We start from the raw sequence: 11074 nt of genomic DNA on the forward strand, positions 1-11074 counted from the left end.
CAAGCCTGGCCATGGTGCAACTATTTTTCAATGTGTATGTCTTCATTATACCATGTGATTGAGAGATATTTTATATTTATAAACATTTAAATATAGTACACCATGTGGTTGAGAGACGGTTCATGTTTATATACATTTAAATGCAGTCTCCGCTGTATGCAGCTGTTTAATATATGCTTACTGAACACACACATAAACTGATTATAGTAAATTTTTTTTTTTCTTTCTTTTTTTTTTTTTTTTTGAGACAGAGGCTTGCTCTGTCGCCCAGGCTGGAGTGCAGTGGTGCGGTCTCGGGTCACTGCAAGCTCCACCTCCCGAGTAGTTCACGACATTCTCCTGCCTCAGCCTCCCAAGTAGCTGGGACTACAGGCGCCTGCCACCATGCCCGGCTAAGTTTTTGTATTTTTAGTAGAGACGGAGTTTCACGGAGTTAACCAGGCTGGTCTCATCTCCTGACCTCGTGATCTGCCCGCCTTGACATCCCAAAGTGCTGGAATTACAGGCGTGAACCACCGCGCCCGGCCTGTGGATCTTTTCTTTATGGCTAATGTAGGTGAAGTCTCATTTTAAAATTCTTTGCTTTGCATTAATTTTTTTTTTTTTTTTTTTTTTTTTTACAATTTCAATTGGTAAGTCACAGAAAAAGCACATATGCTGAGTAACAAACATAAAATACTGTTGATCCAGTAGTCATGAACCAGAAAGAAGCGATCTAAGCCATTTAATTTTGCCCACTGAAAATGATTAAGACATGGAGAAATAGAACCTGATGTTCATCTTTCAGTGACTTTGGTAAAGGAGAGAGAAAATTCGAGAAGATTGGTTAGAATAGAAAATATAACATGATACACTCCTAAAATAACTAAAGTATATTTTCCTAAAATAAATTAACATATTTTTAATTTTAATTCATCAAGGCTCAACAGAGAATAGAAGATGAAACAGCAAATCTACTACTTGATTCTGCTGAACAAATCATGCCGACATTCAATGACTCAGTCTTCATGCCCTCTGCGTTTATACTAATTGGGATTCCTGGTCTGGAGTCAGTACAGTGTTGGATTGGGATTCCCTTCTCTGCCATGTATCTTATTGGTGTGATTGGAAATTCCCTAATTTTAGTTATAATCAAACATGAAAACAGCCTCCATATACCCATGTACATTTTTTTGGCCATGTTGGCAGCCACAGACATTGCACTTAACACCTTCATTCTTCCCAAAATGTTAGGCATCTTCTGGTTCCATTTGCCAGAGATTTCTTTTGATGCCTGTCTTTTGCAAATGTGGCTTATTCATTCATTCCAGGCAATTGAATCAGGTATCCTTCTGGCAATGGCCCTGGATCGCTATGTGGCCATCTGTATCCCCTTGAGACATGCCACCATCTTTTCCCAGCAGTTCTTAACTCATATTGGACTTGGGGTGACACTCAGGGCTACCATTCTTACAATACCTTCCTTAGGGCTCATCAAATGCTGTCTTAAACATTATCGAACTACAGTCGTCTCTCACTCTTATTGTGAGCACATGGCCATTGTGAAGCTGGCTATTGAAGATATCCGAGTCAACAAGATATATGGCCTATTTGTTGCCTTCGCAATCCTAGGGTTTGACATAATCTTTATTACTTTGTCCTATGTCCAAATTTTTATCACTGTCTTTCAGCTGCCCCAGAAGGAGGCACGATTCAAGGCCTTCAATACATGCATTGCCCACATTTGTGTCTTCCTACAGTTCTACCTTCTTGCCTTCTTCTCTTTCTTCACACACAGGTTTGGTTCACACATACCACCATATGTTCATATCCTCTTGTCAAATCTTTACCTGTTAGTTCCACCTTTTCTCAACCCTATTGTCTATGGAGTGAAGACCAAGCAAATTTGTGACCATGTTCTGAAAGTGTTTTTCTTCAAAAAAGTAACTTGATCATTAGTGACTCCTATAGAGATTTAGGGTTGGTTCTAAGTAAAAACTTAAATGTAATGAAAGTCACAGATCAATATTCTCAAACTACTAGCTCAACACACACCTGTAATTCTAAAGTACACCTCACTTTTTAGTATTTGCTTTGAATATATATTTTGATAAATTTGGAATCATTTATGTGTCTTATCTACTTTATCTGAAATACTTATCAATATAAAAATAATATGAAATCAGTAATACCAATATCTGCAACATGAAACTTATGTAATTCAACCAATGACTATAAACACCAAGGAATGTACAAGGAGAGAATGCAAAAAAAATTGAAACATATTAAACATATTCACAAATATCATTTTTAGAAAAATAAAATCAGGGATCTGGGTTTACATATCAAATATCCTTCTAGAACCACACAATTTTATTGATTTTTACCTAATTTGAGTTTTACTCACATTTGGAAGTTTAAGTTCAATAATTGAACATACAAATTCTGTTACCCACTGAAAGCATCTTGAGTACAGAAACTGTATCTTATTTACCCTTTATCAGCAATACAGAGGACAATGCCTCTGTATTGCTTAGAATCTAAGTAAAAATGACATTGAATAATGAACAGAGTAAACATTTTATTTGTGTCAATTAATGGTATTCAAAAGCCACAAATTTGGAGACTCTAAGGTAATATGCAATCTTACCATACAGAAAACCTGCATACTAGAGATTTTATTTCCGTATTATCAGGGTAAAAGAAAGGTGAAGACTTGAAATAATCATTATGCAAACCTGAAATAATATATTGGCTAAACACAGAACTGACATAGAAGAAACCACCTCCTGAATAAGGACTTTAGTCAAGACAGAACCAAACAAATTTTTTTTTTTCCTAAGAATCAAGTTGACAGAGAGAGTCATCTGAATCACTAATTTTGAAAAGATGCATGGTCGAAGTAATAAATAATACAGTAAAACGTTCTGATGTAAAAAATCATATCATTCAAGAGGCAGATATAGATTCATGTAATTTTGGGGAAAAATCTTGTCAATAATGTAGAAATAACTTTGAGTCATAATATGTTTGTTTTTTAAATAAAGTTTATGTAAACATTAACTATATTTAGAAAGAATCAAAAATACAATGACAAAGATAAAACAACATGTTAGTTGATAGGCAGACATGTTAAAAATTGTTGAATTATATAAGCAAAACTTAATCATGAAATAACCATTTTAATTCTGGATTAGAGCATTAAATATTTCAGTAGTTATGCCATTAATAATGCAGAAAGAATAATTAATGAGGAGTTATTCTCCCAAAAGAAAAAAAAATCATAAATATATGAATTCTTTCAGAAAAGTTAGTATGCATGAAGGATAAAGAATAAAGATAATAAGCATGTGATATTCCTAAATAAGAAACCAAAACAAACAATATGATGATAACTACAGATTAATCACGAGTGAATGAAAAAACTGTATTTCAAAGTATCTGGTATAAAAATGCACCAAATTATATAAATGAAAATAGACAAAACATCCATATTGGAAAATATCAACAGAAAATAAAAATTCAACATAAGTCTATCAGAAAAAACACATTAAATATCCTAAAAAACACATGTTGTTTTTCCTTCTCTGGAGTATGAGGGAACTCAAACAACAAGGATCATAAAAATGCACATTATCTAATGGAAAAAATTAAATGAAAAATTTGTGTCATAATTAGACTGTGGGTTGGCATTTCAAGTCATTTAAATCTGTAATTAATAAAAAGAACAATTACAGCGCATAATAATATTACTAGTTTCTGTAACAATGTTGTCCCTGTCCAGTGTTCTCTGCTAAAGAAACCCCAGCCAGTCTGCTGAAGCAATCTCCACATGGAGTACGGCATCTGGTCCAGCTGGTTTCAGCTAGGTCCCAGCCAGCACACAGATCTGTTTGACTTCTTGATTGCATTTTGGTCTTCTTTACAGGTCAAATTTGTTCCGTGCTGAAGATCTGGGTTCATATTACCTTTTTTTAAGGTGTGAAGAAAGAGACCTGGCCTCAAAATGAGGTTGTGCACATATTTTCTGGGAGTCCGCTCCATTGCTCTTCAATTGAGGGCTCTGGCTAATTGGATGCAAAGTCTGAGGTAATGGACAGCCACTTATAGCAGCTAGAGGGCTGAGATATGAGTCAGACTCATATGCCCTGACTATGATGCAATGAACATCTTAAAAAGAGACATTTATTCCAAGAGTGAATTGTTTGAGGGCTCGAAGGGATTGCCTTAAGTTAAAGATGGATAAACAGGTATCAAAGCTAGGAATCAAAAAGGTCTGTGATTCTCCATTATCCTTCCTTTAACATTCTACATACCCCTGGGCATGTTATTTCCTCTTCTCTACAATGGGGCTAACAATACAAGCCTCAGAGACTTGTGAGGAATATGTGAGAAAAGGGTCTTCAAGCACGTAGCACAGATCTAGGCTAAAACATACCTTAAACATGTAGGCCCAGGTGTACATACTCTGAGAATTAAGACTCAGAGAAAAATGATTTCAGGTTTAAGTGCAAAGAGACAGAAATGAATGGAGCAGAGTCCAGGATAGCTGTGTGGCTGACGATCCTCTAGCTGGAGCTAGGTCAATGTCTTTGGGCAGAGTGTGTGTGTAACATGCTCAGAAACATGCCAATTGAGACAACAGAATACCTTGGTGATCTTTATTCAACTGGTTATTTTTACTGAGATAGAATTCACATGCCATAATATTAGTAATTTTAAAGTATGCAATTTGATGATTTTTAGTGTATTATAAAGGCTGTGCAACCATCATCACTACCTAATTCCAAAATATTTTTGTCGTCCTAAAAAAAAATCTATACACATTAGTAGCCACACCCGATTACTTCTGTTCCCCCCATTTCCAGTCTTAGCAATCTCTACTCTTTTTTCTGTTTCAATGGATTTTCCTGTCTGGATGTTTTATATAAATAAAGCATTTCATATGTGAACTCTTCTATTGACTTTTTTTCAATTCTTTTCAATTAATTCTTATATTAATGTAATATTTTAAAGGTTAATCCATGTACAATATATCAGTAATGCATTTCTTTTTAAGGTTGAGTAATATTCCATTATATGGGTATGCCACATTTTATTCATTTAGCCATCAGTTGATAGACATTTACAATGCTTTCACTTTTTGGCTATCATTAGCTTTCAATAAAAAACATCACTAAGAGACCCATTTGATGTTATTTGTCATACATTTAAAACCAGTCTCATCAACATTTTTCTTCAGTAAAATTCATTTGCAGGGAAGAAGGAATAGACAAAATGTATGTTTAAATTCAAAGATGAGATTAGATATGATGAGACCAGATGAGATAAAATAGTTGAATGGAAAGCAAAGAATGAAAGCAAGATCGTAGATGAACTGTGAAAGAAATGAAGCACAGCAGAAATAAGGTGAAATCAACAGATTTAATGTGTCTCATTCTGTCAAAGTGTTGTTGAAGTCAGACTGAGGAGAGTGAACTGGTAAAAATACAAAGAATAACATTAGAAATAATACTCTCCAGTTGTAGGATATTAATTATCTCTGGAAGGAGGGTGGGAAATATTGTGGAAGTGCAGAAGAAGTATGATTCAATTGTATTGAACCTTCCCTCAAGAAACAGTGTGATGGGTTACATGGGATTTTTATGCTTTATTTATTTTTTATATATTTTTATTGTATATATTTGGCAAAAAAAGATAAGTGAATATATTCCTGATGTAGTACTTGGCAAACCACTGAGTTTAACAGAAGATAAACAGTATTTTTATATTCATAGTAAAAATATCTCCTAATGTGTTTTAGTTTCTTTAGCAAATATTTATTAAGATTATTCCATGCTTTAAGAACTATGATTAGAATTTAGGATAAAGGAATGTTCATGAAGGCAATGAACATAAAGGTGCAGCCCCATTTCTTACATTGACGTATATATTCTATGTGTCAATATGATGTTTGTAGAATTTTTAAAGCTTAATTATTGCCTTGTTTTTTCAGTTATAAAGAGAACTATGTTAAATTTTCCTATACTGTAGATTTTTCTTTTTTCCTTGGGGATGAATCAATGTTCTCTTTTCTTTTTTTTTTTATTTCTTAAACTTTATTTTTGGTTCAGGCGGTACAGGTGTAGGTTTTTTACATGGAAAATTTCATACCACTGGGGTTTGATGTACAAACGATTTCATCAAACAGATAGTGAATGTAATACCCAGTAAGTAGTTTTTCAGCCCTCACCCTTTTCCCACCCTCTGACCTCAAGTAGACGCTGGTGTCTATTGTTCCCTTCTTTGTGGCCACGTGTACTCAAAGTTTATCTTCCACTTATAAGTGAGAACATGTGTTATTTTGTTTTCTGTTCCTGCATTAATTCACTTAGGATTATGGCCTCCAGCTGCATCCATGTTGCTGCAAAGGATATAGTCCCTTTCTTTTTTATGGCTGTATAGTATTCCATGGTGTACATGTACTACATTTTCTTTATGCAGTCCACCACTGATGAGCATCTAGGTTGATTCCATGTCTTCACTACTGTGAATAGCATTGTGATGAACACAGAAGTGTATGTGTTTTTTCGGTAGAATAATTTACATTCCTTTAGGTATATATCCAGGGATGGGCTTGCTGGGTCGAATGGTAGTTCTGTTGCAAGTTCTTTGAGAAATCTCCAAACTGCGTTCTACATTGGCTAGACTAATTTACATTCTCAATGGCAGTGTATAAGCAGTATAAGCATCCTTTTTTCTCTACAACCTCACCAGCATCTGTTACTTTTTGACCTTTTAATAATAACTATTCAGACTGATGTGAGATAATATCTTACTGTGCTTTTGATTAGTATTTCTCTAATGATTAGTGATGAGCATTTTTTCATATGCTTGATGGCCCCATGAATATCTTCTTTTGAGAAATATCTGTTCATGTTCTTTGCCTACTTTTTAATGGGGTTGGTAGACCCTTCTTGGATGCATATTTTGCAAATATTTTCTCCTATTCTATAGCTTGTCTACTTACTCTGTTAATAGTTTTTCTTGCTGTGCAGAAGGTCCAGAATAGTATTTCCTAGATTTTCTTCTTGAGTTTTTATAGATGGAGGTCTTATATTTAAGACATTAATTAATCTTGAATTGATTTTTATATATGGTAAAAGATGTTCAATTCAATAAATGGTGCTGGGATTACTGGCTAGCCAATACAATCTTCTGTAACAGATGCAGAAGATTGCATATGGCTAGCCAGTTATCCCAGCACCATTTATTGAATAGGACATCCTTTACCAATTACTCATATTGTCAACTTTGTTAAAGATCAAATAGTTGTAGGCATGCAGCTTTATTTCTGAATTCTCTAAACTGTTCCATTGGTTTATGTGTCTAATTCTGTACCAGTACCATGCTGCTTTAGTTTCTGTAGCCTTGGAGTATAGTTTGAAGTCATCTGGTGTGACTTCATGACTTTGTTCTTTTACTTGAGATTGCTTTGGCTATTCAGTCTCTTTTTGGGTTCCAAATAAATTTTAGAATCTTTATTCTAATTATGTGAAAAATGTCTTTGGCAATTTGATAGGAATAACATCACATCCGTAAATTGCTTTGGGAAATACAGTCATTTCACAACATTGATTCTTTCTATCCAAGAACAAGAAACGTTTTATTTATCATTTGTTTGTGTCAACTCTGATGTCTTTGAGCAGTGTTTTTAAATTCTCATTGTAGAAATCTTTCACCTCCCTTGTTAGCTGTATTTCTAGGTATTTTATTCTTTTTGTGGTTATTGTGAATGGAATTGCATTCTTTATTTTGCCCTCACCTTGGATGTTGTTGATGTGTAGAAATTCTACTCATTTTTGTACACTGATTTTGTATTCTGAAATTTTATTTCAGTTGTTTAGCAGTTCTAGCAACCTCTGAGCAGAGACTATGGGGTTTCCTAGGTATAGAATCATATTGCAGGTGAAGAGAGATAGTTTAACTTCCCCTTTTCTTACTTGGATCCCTTTTGCTTCTTGTTTCTTTTTACTGTCAAATTGTTCTGGCTGGAACTTCCAGTACTTTGTTGAATAGTAGTGGTGAGAGTGGGCATCCTTGTCTTGTTCCATTTCTCAGGGGGAATGCTTGCACCTTTTGCCCATTTAATATGATGGGTGTAGGTTTGTAATACACAGCTTTTATTATTTTGAGGTATGTTCCTTTAAAGCCTACTTTGTTGAGGACTTTTAACATGAAGGGATGTTGAATTTTATGAAAAACTTTTCTGTGCCTATTGAGATAATCATGCGGTTTCGTTTATAGTTCTGTCTATGTGATGAATTACATTTATTGTTAGGTGTATGCTGAACCAACCTTGCATCCCAGGAATAAAATCTACTTGATCTTGGAGGATTAGTTTTTTGAAGTGCTGCTGGATTTGGTTTGCTAGTATTTTGTTGAGGATTTTTGACTCTATGTTCATCAGAGATATTGGCCTAAAGGTTTCTTTTCTTCTTCTCTCTCTCCCAGGTTTTGGTATCAGAACAAATCTGGCCTCACAGAATGAGTTAGAGATTAGTCCCTTTTCCTCAACTTTTTGGAATCATTTTAGTAGGATGGGTACTAGCTCTTTTCTATACTTCTTTGTAGAATTTAGCTGTTTATCTGGTCCAGGGCTTTTACTGGTCGGTAGGTTTTTTATTAGTGATTCAATTTTGGAACTTGTTATTGGTCTGCTTAAAATTTCAATTTCTTTCTGGCTCAACATTGAGAGGTTGTATGTTTCCAGGAATTAGTCCATTTTGTTTAGGTTCTCTACTTTGTGTCGTTCTGCATTAATTAATTTTACATAAGGAAAAACTAAAAGCCAAAACATATATGCATTTTAAATTAAACTCTCTATTAAAGATATTTAAGAGTAGGGAACTTCTTGGGATCAACAGATTAAAAAAAAAGAAAGAAAAAAATAAAAGGCCTGTGATTTACTTTTCTAGGAAGGACTGTTCTAATTTTCTGTCTCTTAAAATAGGACCAAAAATCATCTGTGCATAATTGATTTTCTTCCCTTTCTCTTAGCAAGTCTTAGTTCTTAGTTCTTACAGGGATTACTGTACTCTAAACCCTGTTCTGCCTACCACTTCCAAACACACTCCTTCCCTCTATCACTGAAATGACTTCTGGAAGTCCTTTGATGGTCAAGAGTAAATATAAGATACAATATTTGTTTTGTTTTCTATTCCTTTTCCTTAGCAAGCATACAATAACGCTGTCCAATTTGTTCAGAAATGAAATGGAGTCTCAATCGATGCATTGCCTTATTTTAGCGTCCTTTTTCTTTGTCACAAGTGAGAAGGAGATAAACCCTATCTCTGGGGCTCTGAGACACAGGAATGTGTTTTACTAACAGAAGATGGTTCAACACTGCCATCTCCTGGCCATACTAGATATGCCAGGCCCCCAGGGAATTGAGCAAGACGATAACCCTTAGAAGTGGCATCTGTTCCTCTGGCTTTAAACTTCTATCTTTGCCCTAGGAAAAAAAACAATATCTCTCAGGATTTGAGAGAGGCTAATAAAATTTTGGTAATCAGGGAAAATTATGTTACAAACCACAAATATTCCACAGCTGGGACCAGCAAAGAGCAACATTCCTCTGTGCCAGTCACTTCTCACTGCTGCTTCTGGATATTGAGTAAGTTATAGTTAGGAATGTGTATAGCTCAAGTGGAGGTGAAACAGTACATCTTGAAGTATGAGTACAAGTGCAGCTAATGAATGTAGACTCCAGAAAAAATCCAAATCATAAACATGAAGAGTATAAGTATATTTTTATTAGGGTCTGACTTTGAAATTCTATGAACTACAATTAAAGAAAAATAATGATAAGTTGAAGAATCTGCTTTGGAAGATTGAGATGTTAAGGGCAGTTAGGATCCTGCTATTGGAGAAGTAATTTAGACCTGCAGATGTTTTACCTGAAAAAGAGAAGGATCATGAGTGTATAGGGAAGTTCAAACTGTCCCTCTGAAGGTTCAAGTCTACGTCTGTTAAAATGAATTGACAAAAGACAAATTAACAGGAAAAAGACATAGAATTTTATTAACATGCATAAGCATGGAGAAATCTAAGGAGAATGATTACCTGATAGCTGAATTAAGGATAGATGCTTATATTTCCTTCTTTATAGAGGAGGGGAGAGATTGAATGGGACCTGAGAAGAGACAATAGTTTGAGATGAAGTTCATCTGGGTTCCAGGTGTGATGTTTAGTTTTCAGTGTCGTCCTCTGTAATATGAGTTTTAATCTTCTCTGGTTAATGGAATTTCAGGGAAGGGATGGGAGGCAATCGTGTTCCTCTTTAGGGGTCTGGTGTCTAGGTAGATAAGGGAACTTCAGATAATAGCCTCATCCCATGCTTTGGGAAAGACAAAGAAGTGAAAGACAGGAAGGCCTGGGGGATGTCAGAGAAACCTTGCGGATGCTTCTTTAGTTCAGAATGTTAAAGTGCTATATTCAGGGATATTAGTTTTCTGGGCTCTAACAATATAATGATCTCCAAAACATTCCAGAGTTTAAATCTGTGATAATTATGGTGATGGGGGCCAGGGAAGAACACAGAATAATATTTGGATGTGATGACTTGAGTTCTGGAGAGACATTAGAAATGCTTAGCACACCACTTATAAAATTTATAGATCACCTTGATTTAGACCTAGACAACTCATCACTTGCATAACCTCTCTGCTCTCACTTTAAAGAAAAAAAATCACTGATGCATAATATTGTGTTATCAGCCCTGCAACTGAACCATAGTTATTTGCTGGTATATGGTTACTAGAAATTGTTAAGTGTCCCAGCCACAGCCTTTATATTGCAACCAGAATTTCGTTTTGGATGCTTCTCTATTTCTGCGACTTCCCAAGGCACTTCCACCTCAACGTGTTTGTCAATTATTTCCTATGGAATTTCTTGAAGAATTCTCAAATAGTCACATTCCATCATATTTTTCTTATGTCAACTTTCCCAGAAGATAAAAAAAATAAAGCTTTCGACTTTCCTTCAGCAGTAAGTATCCTGATTTCTTTTCTTTTCTTTTCCTTCCTTCCTTTCCTTCCTTCCTTCCTTCCTTCCT

General features: G+C 34.9%; 1 protein-coding gene across 1 annotated transcript; it reads left to right on the forward strand.

Annotated features, from left to right (window-relative positions):
* Nucleotides 1-980: 980 nt before the first annotated feature.
* On the forward strand, nucleotides 981-1931 carry LOC105532990 (olfactory receptor 52A5). Its single transcript, XM_011971330.1, has one exon. The coding sequence runs from the start codon at nucleotides 981-983 to the stop codon at nucleotides 1929-1931; it is 951 nt and encodes a 316-aa protein (XP_011826720.1).
* Nucleotides 1932-11074: the final 9143 nt, after the last annotated feature.

Source organism: Mandrillus leucophaeus, unplaced genomic scaffold, assembly GCF_000951045.1.
Source record: "Mandrillus leucophaeus isolate KB7577 unplaced genomic scaffold, Mleu.le_1.0 Scaffold1212, whole genome shotgun sequence".
Classification (NCBI taxonomy): domain Eukaryota; kingdom Metazoa; phylum Chordata; class Mammalia; order Primates; family Cercopithecidae; genus Mandrillus; species Mandrillus leucophaeus.